This window comes from Strigops habroptila, chromosome 12 (assembly GCF_004027225.2).
Source record: "Strigops habroptila isolate Jane chromosome 12, bStrHab1.2.pri, whole genome shotgun sequence".
In the NCBI taxonomy this organism is placed as follows: Eukaryota; Metazoa; Chordata; class Aves; order Psittaciformes; family Psittacidae; genus Strigops; species Strigops habroptila.
The window spans coordinates 8,534,999-8,554,590 of record NC_044288.2 but is presented as its reverse complement, the minus strand read 5'-3'; the positions used below and the strand labels follow the sequence as shown (position 1 = coordinate 8,554,590).

The 19,592-nt window shown below is 45.1% G+C and overlaps 1 protein-coding gene across 2 annotated transcripts; it reads left to right on the top strand.

Moving 5' to 3' along the window:
- Positions 1-1,287: 1,287 nt before the first annotated feature.
- HSPA4 (heat shock protein family A (Hsp70) member 4) lies at positions 1,288-19,159 on the top strand. 2 transcript variants are annotated; one of them, XM_030504484.1, is made up of 19 exons: positions 1,288-1,523; positions 5,359-5,416; positions 7,056-7,196; positions 7,912-8,034; positions 8,496-8,595; positions 8,984-9,117; positions 10,934-11,178; positions 11,574-11,650; positions 11,946-12,097; positions 13,029-13,135; positions 13,448-13,581; positions 14,043-14,224; positions 14,609-14,698; positions 15,182-15,334; positions 16,410-16,535; positions 17,543-17,650; positions 17,967-18,086; positions 18,476-18,637; positions 18,905-19,159. In XM_030504484.1, the coding sequence occupies exons 1-19, from the start codon at positions 1,417-1,419 to the stop codon at positions 19,103-19,105; spliced, it is 2,520 nt and encodes an 839-aa protein (XP_030360344.1). In that variant the 5' UTR covers positions 1,288-1,416; the 3' UTR covers positions 19,106-19,159. The 2 variants fall into 2 exon arrangements, with proteins under 2 accessions (XP_030360344.1, XP_030360345.1); XM_030504485.1 differs by lacking the exon at positions 1,288-1,523 and having other exon boundaries at positions 5,371-5,416; positions 6,890-7,196.
- The last annotated feature ends 433 nt before the right edge of the window (positions 19,160-19,592 follow it).

The following is a 19,592-nucleotide window of genomic DNA, read 5'->3' as shown; positions in this document are numbered from 1 at the left end:
GCCCGCCGCGGGTGCGCGCTGTACGATACCCTCCCTGCGGAGCAGCGCTGGGGTCATTCCTTGGCACCTCACTCTACGCCCAAGGACGTCCGAGGTTGAACAGTTCATTATTACTCCGTCATTGGCACCATGATGCAATTCCCGGCGCAGCGGCAGCTGCCAGAGCAGCGTCACCCAGCTCCCTGCCAGGAATGGCAACCGCGCGGGGCCGGGGCTGCTGCTGGGCACGAGCCCTTCCTGCGCCCAGTATTGAATTTCTCGGCCGTTAATGATCCGTTCTCTGGATCATTAAGACAAGGAGCAGTGATGTAAATATAGAGCTGGGAATTTGGGAACGTACTGTTTATAACACATTACATTGCTGTAATGTAAGTATGTTTTGTCTCCGAATTAAAAGCATTCCCAAACAGGAAGTTTCATAAAATTACAGAATCCCAGACTGGTTTGTGTTGGAAGGGCCCTTAAACCTCATCTAGTCCCAACCCCTGCCACGGGCAGGGACACCTTCCACTAGAGCAGGTTGCTCCAAGCCCCTGTGTCCAACCTGGCCTTGAACACTGCCAGGGATGGGGCAGCCACAGCTTCTCTGGGCACCCTGTGCCAGCGCCTCAGCACCCTCACAGGGAAGAGCTTCTGCCTCAGAGCTCATCTCAATCTCCCCTCTGGCAGGTTAAAGCCATTCCCCTTGTCCTGTCCCTACAGGCCCTTGTCCAAAGCCCCTCTCCAGGTTTCCTGTAGCCCCTTTAGGTGTTGGATATAAGGTACTCAAGGTTGTTAAAGCAGGAGAGAGGTTTCACCGCCATTTTGGGAGGGTTGAGGCAGAACCACCGGTGTGGTGCACTTGAATGGTTACAACCCAGAACAACAATAAAAGATAATTCTTCAGGAGGAGTTTAGGCCCTTTTCTGCAACACCCGAGTTCTCAGAAGATGAGATCTATTTCCATTACTCTCACAGGATGCTCTTTGCCCCCAGCCCCTTCCCTCATCATCTGGGGATCACATCACAGGGAAAATGGAAAGTTTAACTTAAACGGCCTTTCTGTTCGCACTGAAAGGCACGAGTGGGTCTGTAAAGCCTCAGACCTAGAGGCAATACAGGCACAAAGCGCCCCGCACGGCGCCAGCGCGGACTTTATCGCTTCTTTTTCTACACAAAACCCTCACTTTCGGGCAAAGAAAAGCGCGCGCTCAGCGCTGGGGGCGTGGCCAGCGCTAGCCCCGCCCCTCTGGGTGCGGCCTCCGCGCCCCGCTGTAGTCTCGCGAGATCCGCCGCCTCCCTGCGTGCTCCGCTGTGCCGCGGCCCGACGGGATCCTTCGAGAAGTGCCGCCGCCCGGGCAGGCCCCGCCGCCGCCGCCGCCGCGCACTGACCCGCGCCGAGCCCCGCCGCCGCCGCCGCCCGCTCCTGCCGCAGCCATGTCCGTGGTGGGCATCGACCTGGGTTTTCAGAGCTGCTATGTGGCCGTGGCCCGCGCCGGCGGCATCGAGACCATCGCCAACGAGTACAGCGACCGCAGCACGCCGTGAGTGGGGCTTGGGCCGCTCTGGGGCGGCGGCCGGGCGCGGCGGGACCGGGGCCGGGGGAGGCGGGTTCGCGGTACTAACGCGGTGGGAAGGGAGCGGAGCCGCGCGGCCGGCACGGGGAGAGGCTGCGGGTGCCCCTCGCTGCTCCCTTCCTCCCTGTGTGGTGTGAGCGGCGTGCTGTGCCTGCGGCAGGGCTGGGGCTCGGAGGACAGGGCCTGTGAGTGCAGGGAAAGGCAGACAGATCTCTGCTGGAATAATCAAGCATAACTCCTAATAAACCTCTACCCCGTGTCCCGGCATCCCTGGTAGCACTCCTGCCTGTCCCCCCGCAGTTGAAGCCCTCTGCCCCCCGGTTCAGCCGGGCTGTGGAGGTGAACGTGGAGCTCGTTTTGGGGCTTTTAAACTCCCGCTTGGAGCCAGCCACCAGACTGAGAAGGGATGGAGATGGGGAAGGGGGGTGCGAACAGGCACAGTCAGACACCCCCTCACCTGAGAAGGGGCCTGGCTAATAGTGAGCTCGGTCCTGAAGCAGGTCACACTTTACACCGTGTGTAGCATATTCTAACTCTGCTTCTCTAAATAGGACTCCCAACACTTGTCTCAGGAACACCGCGTGTTGCCTGGTTTTAATAAACTTTCTGAGAGGGAGAACTGAGATACAGCTCTTCTAAGAATGAATTGCAAAATGAAAAAGAAACTTCCAGTGCATCAAACCTGGAGGGAACTGTTTAAAAAGCTCGCTTAAAAGTTACTCTCTGTTGTAGTATAGCTTTATTTTAAGTAGATGCTAAAGTAAATAATTTTCTTAGTGAGACAGTTGCATTGTCTTAGGTGGGGTTTTTTTTAGATCCTTCACATTTGTTTATGAAGACCAGAGGCATAAAATGACCATCTTATTAGACAATGCTTCAGCTCTGTTTGCCTGTTGCTGTCTCTAAGCAGCGAATCAATGGAGAAGGATATTTTTAATCCGGTACCGTGTGCTACAGTAAGGAATAGTCTCTAGAGGGTTCTCAGTAATATGGCAGCTTAAGGGTTAGATGTGCTAGGAAAATGGTTAATGTAATGAATTTCAAAGCACTCTTCTGAAAGCTCTGGGTATGTGTCCCTCAGGGAGTTGAAGTTCTGCTTATTGGAGGTAAGAACACACATCTTGCTCACTGGAGGAGATGAGCTGCATAAAGTACCTGACACAAAGCACCTTTCAGGAAATAATTCAGTTCTGAAAGGCTGAAGTGAAATTGGAAAAAAGTAGTGTAATGACAAAAAGTTTTTAACAGGACTCAATCTCCAGGCACCGTTCTAGGGAATGCAGAAACATTCTGTGAGCAAACCCGTCTGTAAAGGGAATTCTTAATGACTTTGTCTTGGAAACAGCCTGGTTCAAAAAGTCTGTGCTTAGTGTTTCTGTGCAGTGACCTCTGGGGAAGTCATGTGAGGTGGTGTGACCGGTCCTCAGGGGTCTGCTCGTGGTCGGGGTTAAACACTATTCGCTATGATGACATCCATGTTTTGGGAAGGATTTGTAGGTATGTGTTATTGTCATCGTTTGTTTTAGTGAAGTAAACCCTGCTGAATGCACTGTATTTAGTGCAGTGGCACAATGGTGTTCTCTCTGAATCTGCTTTCAGCTCTGCACTTGGATTCTTCCAGAAGCCTGTGAAATTGGAACTTCTCTATCCAAAAGCAGCACAAAACATGTTTGTCTCTGAATACAATATTCTTAAAATGGATAAGTGGTAGAGAGAAAGCCAGTAAAAATGGGGGGGGGGGGGGGGGGAAGGGAGATCTCCATTATCTCCATAGGATGAAGGGACTTGGACTAAGCGCAGTCATTGTAACTGAGCTTATGGAGTTAGTGCTGATTTTTTTAGTGTGGAGGAAACGTGCTGTCAGGGGACAGGAGATACCATCTGAGGAAGTGGAAGCAGGTGGGAGTGTGAAGTGGTGCCTGCAGGAGCATTAATGAAGTTCAAAGCTCTGCTTAAGTTGCTTCATTAGACCTGTGATGACCTTCAGTGTGATTATGATTCTGCTCAAGGTGCTGTGGTTAGTTACTCAGCTCCCAGTAAATCGTGTAATAGCCTCATTTGTGTTTAATGACTTAACCCTGGTTGCTGTGGTAAACTGAATGGGGCTGCCTCACAATTCCTCCTTCTCTCCCTCTCGCAGTTTAACTTAGCTTTGTCCTGGGTCTGGTGTGGTGCCCGGGGCTTTGAGGGGAGCCAGGATGAGCCTGGGAGAAGGGCTGGGATGGGCAGAAAGGGAAGGAGCAGAGCTGAGGAGAACCGCCCCATCTGTGCCACTGCAGCTCCTCAGAGAAGCCTGCCTGTTCATAAAGCATGGTTAAGAAGAATGTTTGCACTTCAGGGTTTTATTCCCTGCGTATAATATAAAGTACCATGTCTTTGATTACTGTGCTGTCTCCTTCTGTTGAGACAGCCTCCTGCCTTGAGTTTTTAGTCTGGCAGATTTCAAGAGTTCTATAATCTATATTAGTGGATCTGTGGTGGTTGGGGGCTGATGGCTTGTGAATCTAGCAGTGAAATAGCTGGATATCTTCTTGTTGTCCAGGAGAAAAGCAGCAATTCCTGTTCATGTCTTTAATTCGTTTCTGGAGCCCAGAGTAAATCAATAACCATCTTCCTGCTTGGGGCTCATAAGGGTTTTAACCATAAGCTCTGCAGCTCGTGTTCCCTTAGTGTGGGCCTTAGGGTCTGGATAGCACAGAACCTCCTCACTTTAACTAATCCTTTGAGTAGTTTTTTCAAATAACAACAGATTCATTCAGAAATGTTAATTCTGTTGCAGCACATTGCTTTGGGGTGGGCCTGGCCTCAGTTGTGAAGCTGTTAATCAATTGGAAGAAGATACAAACCCAGTGCAATTACTTCACCCTGGTCTTCAGTTCTGGTTTTGACCATTTCTGTTCGACAGACCAATTCTAAACCTCAGGCTGGGATGGAAGTTGTTTCTTGTGGCAGCCCTGCGGCAGAATCCTGTTGTAAAGCAGATTCTTGACCTGCTGCACAGGGAGCAGCTGAATTGTGCTGTTCCAGTGTTGTGTGAATAGTAACAGCCTGGTTGATTCATGGTATTCTTTTTTCCCCCCAGTAGGTTTACCTCGGTGGTATGAGGAACTTGGATTAGAGGGCTGGATTTAGTTTTGTTAAGGCTTCTACAGTTTGTTAAATATGTAAATAAAGAGGTTTAATAGGAGCAGGAATTCCTCCAGAATGGAGGGGGTTTATTGCGTGTTTTTCAGAGCTGCAAGCTGTTACAAGTAGCTTGGCACGAAGTATGGTTTTTCTTTCTGTAATCTATGTTATTTCAGTGAGTGCAGATGAAACTCAAACACCAATTTTTCCCTGCAGGTTTGCTTTAAAACTGGAAAGCTTAGTTAGCATTTGGTACAGATCTGTAGGAATGACTTCCTGAACACCTGATTTACCTCCTATGTCTTCTGAACGGTTGAATGTTTCCTGTATTATTAATGAACAACTTGTCTTTGAGTGGCCTTAAATACGTGGGTAACTACTGAGTTAAAGGGTGTCTCCCCAGTTACTATTTAGATGTAAAACTTGAAGTAGAATGAGTAAGTTTGGGTTCAGTGCTGTGCTGCTGTGCAGAGCATTGCTCTAACTGAGCTGAAAGTGCATGTTTCTTCCCAGAATTCACAGAATTTCTGTGCTTATATTGCAGTGAGTGACCCAACTTCTTCAACAGACCAAACACTGTTTAAAGCATCTCTAATGCTATCAAGACTTCTCAACAAGATAAGCAGTGCAGTGCTACCAGTCACTTACTAACTGGCAATCTGTCCTCTCCTCACAGGTCATGTATATCCTTTGGACCCAAGAACCGCTCCATTGGTGCTGCAGCTAAAAGCCAGGTGAGTGTGGAGCTTGGGTAAGTCAGTAGTTGAGGAGCAGGTCAGCAGGATGTATTGTTTGATCAGGGAAGGTGACACATGTCTCTGAGCTGGTGTCTCGGTGTCTCCATAACTAACGAACAGCTGAGCTGAATTCAGCTGTTCAGCATGTAATGCTGCTCTGGCATCTCGGGTAGGAAGCTCAGGGTTGATCATTGCATGTGATGAAGTGTACAAAAAAAATAGCTTTGCCTCTTCTGGAATTCTGATAATTAGAATTTACATTTGCAACCTAAAAAGCAAGCTAAGCAGTAGTGCTTCATCCTACCTTAGCTTGTTCTAGTTCATGTGCATTATGATAGCTTTTAATTATGTGACTGCATTCTGTGGAATTCCATTAAGTGCATAGTTCTGGCAGAAAGGGGACAGACTTGAGTGTAAATATATCTTTCTTGACTCTTTGTGGTTGAGTTACAACCTAGATGTCTATCTTGGGCATTCTTGCTTATGCTTTGAGTTCCTGTTGCTGTAGGTAGGTAAACATGATTTAAGGACTCGGAAGAAGTTAAGCTGATTTGTCCTACTTCACATTTGGGTCCTGCTGTGTCATATCTTGTGTTGCTGTGAAAGCCCTATAAAATGTGACTATTTTTTTCTTTGAAGTCCTCTACAGGAAGTGACTATTCAAACACTTGGTTTTTCTTAGCCTAAAATACCTAGAGATGGGTGAAGATTCATTATCTAGAATACAAAAATGACTGGACACAACCATGTTATTCAAGAACAGAACAACTGTGCTAGAACTAAATACAGATGTTTTTTCTGGGATTGAGTGTCTGCTTAGCTTAAAGAAAAGCATTGATACAGAGATCCAGTAGAGATGAGGTATGTCCTGCAGAAACTAAACTCACACAACATCAAACCCAGGTTACGTAGGAGATAGACACTTGCCTGAAACTGAATCACAGGTAAATGTTCCATGGTACAGTGCTTGTCTGCTCAGTGAGCTGCTGTGGGCTTTTACTATGTGTCTTGCTCTAATGTAAATGAAAGAATTAAACAAGTGTACTTTCACCCTGTGAAAACAAGCTGTAACTTCTTTCACTTCTCCATTTGCACTGATCTCTGCTATTAATAAAAGACTCTTGTCAGTTAAATCAAGTTGACAATATCATCTTGGGGCCCTCCTGACTTTTTAAAGCTTCAAGGTCCTTGAGCTGTTTTGTGAGAATACCTGTGTTGGCTGTCACATGCATGTGATGAACCTGAACTGGAGTTTACATCAGTACGCTTTTGTGTTTGTGGGATTACTGGCTGCGCTGCAGGAGAAAGGTGGGGTGTAGGAACAGGTGAAGGGGAAAGACACTTTGCTAACATTTTTAAAGTGTCTTACATATACACTGTGAAAACGGAGTGCTGCTTTAATCAGATTTTGATAGAGTCTTGGCTCGGTTTCCTAGCATACATTTTATTTTAAATCTCAAATTCCTGTAGGTTCCCTGAGTGATCAGAGGGAAGGTGCCTTTTAGCAACTGCCCTGATACAAGATACAAATGACAAAACTCTTCTGGTGGGAGAGGCATGAGAACAAAACTCTGTCTTCTGTTTGAAATTCAGATGTTGCCCTGACACGTTGTATTAAAGATTTCTTTTCCTCTAGGTTATTTCAAATGCAAAGAATACAGTACAAAGTTTTAAAAGATTTCATGGTCGTGCATTCTCAGATCCCTTTGTTCAAGCTGAAAAAGCAAGCCTTGCCTATGAACTTGTCCAGCTGCCAACAGGCTCAACTGGCATCAAGGTAAGTCTGGCAGATTTGAAAAAGAGCCAGAGGAGGAAACTGATAAAGTTCTCTTTAGTCTCTTTATTTTAAATCTCCTTGCTGTAGTTGCTGTTCTCTCGTGAATGGAAAGTCTCAAATAGGGAATGAAAGGCTAATAATGCAGATGGTCTCTCGAGGTGTTAGGTGAGACTGCTCTTAGTTATACAGCTTCTCTGCCTCGCAAAGCCAGTCCCTCACAAACTGCTGTAGCAGTGCTTTTTACCTTTCACTCCATGGTGAATTTGGAAGACAAGTTACTTGACCAGTGGACTTACTTAGCTACTGTCCAGATACTGCAAAGGTGTGAGAAGTCAGCTTAGTACTTCAGCTGAAATGGTAAAAATTGGTCCTTTTCTACAATAGCTGAATTTCTGAGTCTGATTTTAGCATTAACTGTTGAACTTGCTCCAAACCAGCAGGGAGGAAGGCATCCATCCAACACACTGCCTAGCAATTGGGATTAAAAAATACGCAGAGCAGCTTTGTGTATGTGAATTCTGAAATGTGCATTCCAGTGTTTATGTATTCCTGCAATTGCCGTGCACAAGCCAGCCCCTCAGAGAGAAGCTTGTGCAGAGCTGGGTTACTGTTTGAGCTGGCTTTTAGTAAAGGCTGTTCCTTGCATGTGTTCCTTATGTGTGTAGCGTATGGGTTGTGCTGTAGTGTAACGTGTGTGCACAATTCTTCTTTGAAGGCCATGTATATGGAAGAAGAGAGAAACTTTACTATTGAACAGGTGACAGGAATGCTTCTTACCAAGCTAAAAGAGACCGCTGAGAATGCGCTCAAGAAGCCTGTAGTTGACTGTGTTGTTTCTGTAAGTATGTGATGGTAACCAAGTCTTACCTGTTTGGTTGGCATCATAAACTGAAATGATGGCAGCATGAATTGCCCATGAGACTTGAATATTCAGGTATTTGTCTTTTCTGTTTAAAGTGAATCTTTCTCACATCTCTTCTTCAACTCTAGACTTACTTCATTAATGGTGAAATGTCTTAAATTGCTGCTAATCAGCAGCATAAATAATATTTGATACCTGTTTCTGGTTCTTTGCTCCTAAAACGAGTGGCTTGAGATATGGTGGAAAAAAACTTCACAAGAAGTAACTTTGTCTTCATGTAATGTTCTCCTTCCCCTTTCTCTGTTGCAACTGAAGTGAATGCTGAATTTGCAGGGTGCTTCAGTTGTGCTCTATACTGATTCTTTACACACACTTGTAACTACTTGCTAAAGGTGGCTGTTGTAAATGTTTATATTGGTTATCTGATCATCTTGCAGGTTCCTTCTTTCTACACAGATGCAGAAAGGAGATCTGTGATGGATGCTACACAGATTGCTGGTCTCAACTGTCTGAGACTGATAAATGAAACAACTGCAGGTAGCACCTTCCTTTCTCTCCCTTGCTTAATACTGTAGTTTTATTAGGTAAAAGGTAATCAAGCTTGTATTCAAGAGTTACTGCTGCTTTTGTAATCTTAAAGTGGATTAGTTGATCATAAAGTTCCTTAAGCTCTGGTCTGTTACTTCATTGCTTTACAGAGGCATAAAGATATTTCCTGAATATCTGTCTAATGCAGCTCCCGGGGGGTTAATGCTGTTTCATGTTCTTCCATGTCCCTTTAGCACTGGGAATTTTGTTTAACAAGAGAGAGTTTCTGTAGCTTGAAAAATCAGGTGAAATGCTGATGATCTTTACTGATGATCCACTTAAGGAAGTATAAAACTGAATGTCCTGACCATAATCTCTGTCTCTTGTCTCTGTGTAGTTGCCCTGGCATATGGGATCTATAAGCAAGACCTGCCTGCCTTGGAAGAGAAGCCACGGAATGTTGTTTTTGTGGATATGGGGCATTCTGCATATCAAGTTTCTGTTTGTGCATTCAACAAAGGAAAGCTGAAAGTAAACAATCTGTTCTGCATCCATTTTAATCACCAGTAGCAATATTCATCAGTGCTTACAGGGCCCGTGACAGGCAAGCTTGCTTGTCTTTACACAGCGCATCCAGACAGCTCAGTTCTTACTCTTTAAAATTGCTCTTTGTCTGGAGTTAAAAGTAGGGCAGGGAGCTAGAGAGCTTTTGAGCAGCGTGTGGAGGAAGCAAACATGCCTTAATCAGCAGACTATGGCAAAGAATAAAAAGCCTGGATTAAATTGTGTAGTCAGAAATTATCATATCTGACTGGATGCTGCTTTCAGAGAATACTCCAGTTCAGTCATGAGAGCGAGCATGAAAACAGGCATTCCTAGGATGCTCTTAAGTGTCATGTTTTAAACATTAACTGTGGGGCTCGTGTGAGAGAGTAAAACCATTCTAATTACTTTAAGCTTTGAGCGGAAGCTAAGCAAGTGACAGTGGAAGCTGCCAAAGCATTAACTGTTCTCAACACTTCTTAGTGGCCTTTTCACAATTACAGTCTGGCTTTTGCAGTTCCAGTAACTGAGTCGGTTGGAGAAACACACCCAAACTTTGAAGCACAAGGGCAGTGAAATGCAGAGAGGGCAGTGAAATGCTTCTGAAAGCATTAGTTTGGTTGACGTTCTGGTTCCTCTTGTAAGGAAACGTGACCTACTTTGTGTTTCTGTGATTTGTGTTTTAAACACTGTAACCACAGACGTATGGAAGGGATGCTTTGGGTGTAGAACGGGGAGCTGGGCAGCAAGGCGGTTAAAACGGTGCAGAGGCCAAACCTAGGCTGAAGGTGTATTGAGGACAGTGTGATACTTCACTGATTGCTGTTCCTTAAAAACTCAGTTTCCAGCATGTTTAAAGCACAGAATCAGCTGAGGTGGGTGGGCCACAGATGTTCTTTGCAGATAATCCCCTCGTCAGAAACGAGCACCTATTTGCAAGAGTTAATAGCATTTATTCTCTCCAGGTTTTATTCTTAGCTTGGTGTAAGCATGTTCCACCCTTATGAGGCATCAAAAATTAAACTGGGATATGATTCAAACTGACAGTGGCTAAGCAGAATTTGGGAACTGATGGTGTGCTTAGAGTACAAGCTTACTGAACAGATTGTGTTGCTGAGCCTTGCCCTAGCTTCCTAAATTGCCTCTGAAAATTGTCACCTTGCTACAGGAAGGCTGGGGGCCCAAAGCTGCTTTTAGCATTTGAGACACAGATGGGATTTTTCTCCTGTGAGAACTGCCATTCACAGAGGGGTCTCGTATTTGTGAAGCTGCCAGAATTTGTCCGAGGTACTGGTGGGTCTGTGTCCAACAGCACTTTGAACGCACCCAGTACCTGCTACCACAGGCACAGGATAATCATGGCTTAGACTTGGTAGGCTTTAAAAAAACCAAAGGCATCTCTCAGGATGTGTCCCTCTATTACTGCAGATATTGGTAATGCAATGGCTACTTAGGTTGCCCTGAAATAGACGAGAATAGCTTAGTTGTTGCCAGCAGTGTCTGGAGTGTAAGAGCTGATTATTGGGCATGGATTTATTGTTTGGACTAGGTTAGGCTTCTAGATGAGGCTTAGCAAAAGAAACCTCCTTCCTGGGGAGGGCAAGGGCAGAGTGAGAAATGAACTGTACTGGATTTTTCTTGTTGTGGCTGCCCCAGCATTATTCTTCCTCAGTAGTAACATTGTGGTACTTACTTTAATTTGAAGTTGACTATATTTGAAACAAAGAAATGCTTTGACATTGACTGCTGACTGGTGTCACTAGTGACAAGTTGTGATGTTACTGAAGAGTTCCATTCCTTTAAGGTTCTCGCTACAGCATTTGACACAACACTTGGAGGCAGGAAGTTTGACGACATGTTAGTTGAATACTTCTGTGAAGAATTTGGCAAGAAATACAAACTGGACATCAGGTCCAAGATCCGGGCACTGCTGAGGCTGTCCCAGGAGTGTGAGAAGCTGAAAAAGCTGATGAGTGCGAACGCCTCCGACCTCCCGATGAACATCGAGTGCTTCATGAATGACATTGATGTCTCGGGAACAATGAACAGGTAATGCTTATACTCTACAGAGGTGAGCTTTGGAGCGCCCTTTGTTCAGATTGCTTCGGTCAAGAAAGAAACTTAGTATGAAGTGCTGGTGCTCAGGGCTGGAGGGAGGTGGAAATGTAAGAACAATGTGTGCAGGGGTGCTGCTGAGAATGATGATGATTAGGGACTAGGCAGTGGCCTTGAATGAGGAGGGAGGGCTGTGTGTGTTGCAAGTGTGCCTAGATTAGAGCAGAGTTTGTGGGAGAACTTATTAAGTAAGTATAACACTCGGACTGGGGGAGGGAGAACCCTGCAGCACGTAGCTGAAATGGCATTCTTCTGGTTTTGGTGTCCTGCTGCATTTGCAGTATTAACTTATGGTTTGCTATAGCTTTATTTATGGTTTCCTCCAACAGAAGCAAATTTTTAGAGATGTGTGATGGGCTACTTGCAAGAGTAGAGCCGCCCCTTCGCAGTGTGCTGGAGCAAGCCAGTAAGTGATCATGCATGCTGTGTTCTGCATACAGGAAAGACATCCCTATCACAAGCTTCCTTTGGGTCTCGACAGAGCTCAGACAGATGGATTTAGCACAGCTAACAATTTCTTGCTTAGCAGTTACAAGCTTTTAAAAACTCTTTCACACAAGCTAAAATCTGAAAGTCTTATTGCTTAGAAACGTAGAAAACAAGCTTAAAACAATGGTTGGTGTAAACTTTAGTTTATGATGTCAGCATATTCATGTAAAACAAACACTTAGTCTAAAAACTAATGTCTGACTCCTTTCTAGAGTTAAAGAAGGAGGATATTTATGCAGTAGAGATAGTTGGTGGTACTACAAGGATCCCTGCTGTAAAAGAGAAGATCAGTAAATTTTTTGGCAAAGAAGTCAGTACAACTTTGAATGCAGATGAGGCTGTGGCACGAGGTTGTGCGCTGCAGGTAACAAGTGCTGTTTTTTTTAGCTCTGAGTATTGTTACTGAAATCACAAGTATTTGAGACAAGGTCCACAGGTAACATGAAAGATACTTCACGTGTATCATAGAATGGATTCAAATAAGCTTCAGGAAAGCAGTTGGAAGAATGAGAATAGCAGCTGTAAGTGATTCCTTTGTGCCGTTTGCCTAAGCCAAATCAGAGGATGAGTGCAGCTTGTCAAAGTGAAGCACAGACCATGTTTCAGTGTGGCTGGGAACTGGGAGTCTGGTAAAGCTCATGTGATGTTTTCTCTTCCAGATTCCTTTGGGGGCCCAGGTTAGACAGAGGAAGACCTTTTTTTGTTACAGCACTGCTGATTAAACTTGTGATATTAAGCAATTGCTTAATAACATGGATGGGAATGAAAGCTTAGGTTCTTGCTAACGGGAATCTGTGTCCTGAGCTGGAATCGGTCACTTGAATGGCTTAAGCAGTAGTGAATACTGTAATAGTTATTAGTGCTGCCATCTCTTGAACGCACCTTAATTTTGCTCTGATCCCCTCACTTCTCTCTTCAAATGTTTAACATGTGCTTACAGCTCTGCTCAGTCAGTGGTATGAGCTGTTGGGATCTGCTTAAAGAGAATTTTGTGTTACAGTGTGCAAAAAGCCTGGGACTGTGCCACTCTAGAAAGTAACTTTACTTGAGGTTTCCTGATCTCTTGTGTGGGCACGAAAACCACTTCAGTAGCCTAACCATAGCAAACCAAACAGCATGACTCTAAGGTAGAACTTGTATATTTCTGGTTTTGGAATGATCAGATTGACAGCCATTAGCCTCCCTTAAAGTAGAGTGAATCTACATATGAAGCAGCATAAATAGCCACTTGCTGAATTAAATTACTGTTCACCTGAAGTTTGCATGTTTGTAACATGGCTCTTGTGTTCTTTCAGTGTGCTATTTTATCCCCGGCTTTCAAAGTGAGGGAATTCTCTATCACAGATTTGATACCATACCCTATTTCGTTACGATGGAATTCACCAGCAGAGGAAGGGTTAAGGTAAAAAGAAGTTCACTTTTCTTGCATGATTACATACAGCTTAAAACTGAATGATGACAACCGGAGTAAATAAGTTTTAGAACAGTGCTCATTTAACAAGTCAAATGCTGATACTTTTTCTGAAGTTAATGGGGGGCAGTTCAGCACTTCCTACCTGGCTGTTGGCCTTACTCTAACCTAAAAGGTTAGGAGGCTCTTTGTGTCACTTCTTTAAGAAGCTTTTCCTTAAGGTATAAGAGTACCTAGAAAAGTTTTGTTAACTTTGAGTTGCATTAGCCACATACTGAAGGGTTGCCCTGTGTTCTCTTGCAGTGACTGTGAGGTCTTTCCCAAGAACCATGCGTCCCCGTTTTCTAAGGTCCTTACCTTCTACAGGAAGGAGCCTTTTACTCTGGAGGCGTACTACAGTTGTCCCAAGGAGCTGCCTTACCCAGATCCTGCTATAGGTTAAGACCATTCTTTAACCCTTTATTAATGGCCATGTACAGGTTTCAGGACTGCTGTCTGATTATATAGTCTGGAAAGTGCAGCCTACTACAAATACTGTGGGGAGGGGTTTCCTGAGTCATGGGTCTACAGTAAAATGAGTGGTGTAACATGAAGTTTATGAACAAATAGGCTAAATAAAGAGCATCCTAATGCTGGAACAAACCTGAAAGGGACACACTGAGAGTTGTGCTGTCTTTAATGCAAGTAACACCAGCTCTTACAGCACACCATAGAGAATTCTAATAGCTGTGTATCCTAGCACTGCTGAGTAAAGAAATTGACTTGTTTGGCTTGAGTAGGATTTGATATCCTCTTGAGTGCGTTGCAGTGATCTGTTGTCAGCAACTGTCAGGTTTTATTTCACATTTAGTGATTAAGTTAATCAAATGGTATGTTTTTTCTCTCTGGGATTGCTTAGCTCACTTCTTGGTTCAGAAGGTCACTCCTCAAACAGATGGATCCAGTTCAAAAGTGAAAGTCAAAGTCAGAGTAAATATCCACGGTATCTTCAGTGTCTCAAGTGCATCTTTAGTGGAGGTTCATAAATCTGATGAGAATGAAGAGCCTATGGAAACAGACCAGCATGCAAAAGAGGAAGAGGTAATAGACTCTGTTGCTCTTAGTACTTGGCCAGTTGTGCTTCATCAGCCTTGCAGGTTCTGGGAAGGTTCTAATACTTGTGTAAGGATTTAGTAGATACCTCCAGCAACTAAAATACAAAGATGTGATCAAGCAGTAATTGAAGTATGTTACACCAGTGACAGATCCTCTTCATAACAGGACTGTGAGGTATAAATGAAATTCCTAATTGTGGAGCTATTGCCTAGACTAGAAGATTGTAACTTCTGTCTTGAGACTCTCCTTCAGGTTTCATTCCATTTCTTTTGCCTAAAGAGCACTAGGCTATGTGATCAGTCAGGAGCTGAAGCAATGATCTGCATATGCATGGTTTAATATGTCAAACTGGATCTCTATTAATTTCAGAAAATGCAGGTAGATCAAGAAGAGCAGCAGAAGACTGAAGAACAACAGCAGGCCCAACCTGAAAACAAGGCTGAGTCTGAAGAAATGGAGGTAATGTGACCACTTGGGACTTCTGTTTTCTTACAGGATACTTCTGGAAGAGTCATGGGGAATATGTAATGTCGGAATGTATCTGCTGCCTTTGTCTTAGCTCTGGAAGCTGAACGTTTATTGAATATGTGGGTAGTCTGCATTGTGATTAGAGCTTTGGAAGTAATGACCTGGCAAGTGATCTAGTACTGATAGAATGAGTGAACTCTCCTCTTTGTTTAGTTTGCAATAACTTAAATACTAGAGAAGTGTCCCACTACAAGACTATCACCCCCATCGGTGTAGTCAGTGTGCCTGGGAAAGGCCAGTAGTTGCCTCCACTGCCTCTGACTAGCAGCTGTGCTGTCAGTGTGACAAGTAGTACGTAGCTGTGATGCTGAGGTGCACCAACTCAATCATACTTGCTCTATTCTTAGTCTTGATTACTCAGCGTGAACTGGCTGGTGATGCTGTTCTTACCTTGAATATATTTCTTTAATGCAGACTACTCAGGCTGACTTGAAAGACAAGAAAGTGGATCAACCGCCTCAAGCCAAGAAGGCTAAAGTAAAGACAACCACTGTGGACCTCCCCATTGAGAACCAGCTGGTGTGGCAGATAGGGAAGGATATGCTGAACTTATTCATTGAGAACGAGGTAAACTCTTACTTGCCCAAGCTAAACATCTCCCTCGTTGGGCTCCAGAAGTTTTGCTGTTGTTTGAATATGGTTGATGGCTGAGGGTGATCAAGGAAAGATGAAAAAGGAGTAAAACCATGCAGGTTTTGTTTGAGGTGAACAACATTGCCCCACAAAGCCAGGATATACTCTTCCTGTTAGTGAACGCTGTAACTGCTCCTGAAGAGAGGTTCTGCAGAAAGCCACTTCACAGGGTGGTTACTTCTGAAATCACCTGCAGTTAAAGGTACTCAATGGCTGCTGCCATTGGGGTGGAAGTTCCTCAATGTCGTGGTTTGAGCCCAGCCGGTAACTCGGAACCACGCAGCCGCTCGCTCGCTCCCCCCCTTCTGCTTCCCCCCGCTCCCGGAGGGATGGGGAGGAGAATGGGAAGAATGTAACTCCCACGGGTTGAGATAAGAGCAGTCCCGCAACTAAGGTATAATACAAACCACTACTGCTACCACCAGTGATAATAATGATTAGTGAAATAACAAGGGGAGAGGATACAGTGGCTCACCACCCACTCACCGATACCGAGCCCGACCCGAGCAGTGATCTCGGCCTTCCGGGTAACTCCCCCCAGTTTATATACTGGGCATGACGTGCTGTGGGATGGAATACCCCTTTGGCCAGTTTGGGTCAGGTGTCCTGTCTCTGCTTCCTCCCGGCTTCCCTCCTCCCTGGCAAAGCATGAGACTGAGAAAGTCCTTGGTTGGAATAAACATTACTTAGCAACAACTAAAAACATCGGTGTTATCAGCGTTGTTCCCAGGCTGAAAGTTAAAAAACACAGCACTGCACCAGCTACTAAGAAGGAGAAAAATGACTGCTATAGCTGAACCCAGGACACTCAACCAGAGCAGGATTTGTTGGATGTCCTGTGTATCCCACCAGAACTGACATGAGTCTTCATACATGTGCTGTGTTTAGAACAGTTCTGTAAATCACACTGTTTCAAAATCTTCAGCCAAAGTTAAGCTTTTAAGGTATCCTGCCAGTAAATGTTAAATAACTACCCTTTTAGCCAACTAACTTGACAACTTGTTCACAGGGTAAAATGATAATGCAGGATAAGCTAGAGAAGGAGAGGAATGATGCCAAGAATGCTGTGGAAGAGTACGTGTATGATATGAGGGACAAACTCTGCGGTGTTTATGAGAAGTTCGTTAGTGAAGATGTAAGTACTGCTTGGCTCGGTGTCTGCTAATGGCCTTTTCTACAATAAACAGTTGTATTGTCATAACCCGTGACCTGTATCAGATGCTGTGTTTACCTAGGCTGTCTTCAGACTTTAAATGTGGAGAAATAGCTTTTAACCTTTCTGGCTATGCAGATAACTACCTAAATATGGGCCGAGTACCAGCAGATGGTACCCAGTGTACATGGTGTGTTCTCCTCCAAAACAGTTGCAGCAATGAGGATATTATCAGAGTGTGTGCTTTCAGACTGAAACAGACTAGGTGCACATGCACAATGGTTTCAGGGTTTTTGGGCATCCTGTTCTATTCTGGTTCTTTGTCAGTATTTAGGAAGAGTTTAAAGAATAAAAACCTCAAAGAACAGCCCTACCTGGGAACAAAGTCAGGGCATTGGTCTGACTAAATGTGGGCACCTGTGTCTGACCAGGTTGCCCTAAAAATCTCTTGGTGTTACTAATTAGCTTTCCCTGTTGTACTAAGGGAGCTTGGTGTGTAATTAATATAACTCTAAGTTGGGGGACTGTGGTAATCAGGTGAGTCACTGCGAACTCCTGCCTGGATGCCTGGTGATGGCAATGGGAGCCTTGTCAGCAGGGTGTCTGCAGAGCCACACACCTCCATCAGAGCCAAAACTGGGCCAAGCTGAGTGGGATTCATCACTCCCTCACGATGAGTTTTACTGTTCTCAGGCTTGCTCATGGACTGATGATGAAAATGTGAATAGAGGAAAAAAAAGGGGGGGGAAATAGGCTTTTGTGGGACAGTACTGGTCTAAGCTGTGATGGATGGTTCTTCCTTAACCCTGGTCTCCACCACAAAGCCATAGTGAAGGGTACCTTATTTCTGATCCCTCACTAAAGTAGAATAAAGAGTTTCAGACCAGTTCTCCACATTTTTAGAATGTAACCCTTCCAGAAAGGTTCTGAGCATCGTTTAATGCCATCTAACAGTATCTCACCTGCCTGTTTTGTGTGGGTTGCTTCAGGATCGAAACAGTTTCACACTGAAGCTCGAAGATACAGAAAATTGGCTTTATGAAGATGGTGAAGACCAACCCAAGCAAATTTACATTGACAAGTTGGCAGAATTGAAGGTAGGTGGTCCTTGGATGCAGTAAATTCCAATGGGAAGGTGGAGAGCTTAGTTCAGGTGGGGAGCTGTCAGAGCTCTACTGCTGCAGCGACGAGCACTGCTAACAAACTACTTAGTTTGCTCCTTAATAAGCACATGAGGAGCAGGTCTCCAGTAAACCTGTAGCAGTACAGGGTTGAGGGAGACTCAGTCTTTGCTGTAAGTGGGGGGAACAGTAGAAGTTCCAAGGAGTTCAGAAGTGTTGATGTACCCTGTCAGATCCTGCAGGATCATACTGTGATGCTGCGTGGGTTTTGATACCTGTTGTTCTGTTTCAGGCTCTGGGTCAACCTATTCAGGCAAGATATCAAGAATCAGAGGAAAGACCAAAAGCATTTGAGGAATTAGGGAAGCACATTCAACAGTACATGAAAACTGTTCTTGCCTTCAAAGCAAAGGTATTTATGTACTTAATTTCTGGCAAATACAAGTGGTAAAAATACTCTCTGGATTTTAAGTGGGCTCCTTCAAAAAGCTGGTGCAGCCTCCTGGCTAGCTTGTGAGTTCTTGGTATTTGCTGTATTTTCAGAAGTGTACGTTGCCTTGAAAACCTGACAGTCTTTAATCAGGTGTTGATTTACTCGTGGAGGGACGATGCCAGCAGCAGGAGGACTTCAGCTCTCTGATTAGAGCTGTGGGTGATCAGCTGAAGTGCTCTGCTGGCTCCACCAGCCTCCTGGCTAAATGGGCTTTCTGGTGTGTTGGAGCTCAAGTTTGAGGAGATCAGCACGCAGTTCTCTTGTGCAAATACTTGTTTTGAACAGCTACTCCGGATTTGCTTTTTCAGGATGAGCAGTATGACCACCTGGATGAAGCAGATGTGGCGAAAGTGGAGAAGAGCACGAATGAAGCCACGGAGTGGATGAACAACCACCTCAATCTCCAGAACAAGCGAAGTCTTACGTTGGACCCAGTGATAAAAGCTAAGGACATACAAGCCAAGATTAAAGTAAGGTTTTGTACATAATTCACTGCATTTCTGTGAATCTTTCTGATTATTGGTCTAGTTTGTCATGCTCGGAGGGAGAGACCCTAAGGTGAGAAATCTGTGATGGCAGGACAGCGACTGGGTGTTAATCTGTTAATTGTGTTGGGGAGCATCTGCCTGTGGCTTGAATATCCAGCTGGTGGTGGCAAAAGTTCACCTGAGCAACAAGTTAGAGTAGAGCTGTTGGTAGATAAAACCACTTCTAACTGTGTTTTGTTTGATTTCCAGGAATTGACAAGTATTTGCAATCCTATCGTCAGAAAACCCAAACCCAAAGTAGAGCTCCCAAAGGAGGAGCAGAAGCCGCCGGAACCCAACGGACCCGTGGATGGGCAGGGCGAAGGCAGCACTGCGGCCCCCACCGCCGAGCAGAGCGCTGATGCCCCCCCGGCTGCTGAGAAGAAGCTTCCAGAGATGGACATTGACTGAATTTCAGCACCTGTTTATATTATGGCGAACTACAATAAAGCTTTAAGTTGTCAACTTTGTATGTTCTGAATACAGAGTGAAGCAAGTGCATGCCACAGCGCTCGTAGGAACTCCTGGAGAGGTTGGGTCAGTGCGTCAAGTCCGACTGCTCGGGCAGCCAGCGCCTCGCTCAGATAAGCAGCGTTTCCTGCCATTATGGTTCTATTTAGAAGTGTTGGTATTCTTACTAGACCTTTAGGAACAGCCCTAAGCTCATTCCCCATTTGTAGTGTCCCTGGTGAGTTGGCCTTGAGGCAAAGGGGTGAGACGGCAGCACTATTCTGTGATCCTGCCTGCAGGTGCTGCTGGCCTCTGGTTCTCTCTTCACTTCTCTTCACTGGTGGCACAGTGGCACTTCCATAACGTGTCCCTTGGTGTGGGGGCTGCTGGGGTTTGGGGGAAGCTCCCACCAGAGCCTGAGGCAAAGCCTTTCCATCACTCACCCTCA

Excerpts from the sequence above, each read along its gene's own strand:
- HSPA4 (XM_030504484.1), top strand. The coding sequence starts at position 1,417 with ATGTCCGTGGTGGGCATCGACCTGGGTTTTCAGAGCTGCTATGTGGCC. Across the intron at positions 14,699-15,181 it reads CTGAGTCTGAAGAAATGGAG|ACTACTCAGGCTGACTTGAA; the intron begins GTAATGTGACCA and ends TCTTTAATGCAG. Across the intron at positions 17,651-17,966 it reads ACAAGTTGGCAGAATTGAAG|GCTCTGGGTCAACCTATTCA; the intron begins GTAGGTGGTCCT and ends GTTCTGTTTCAG.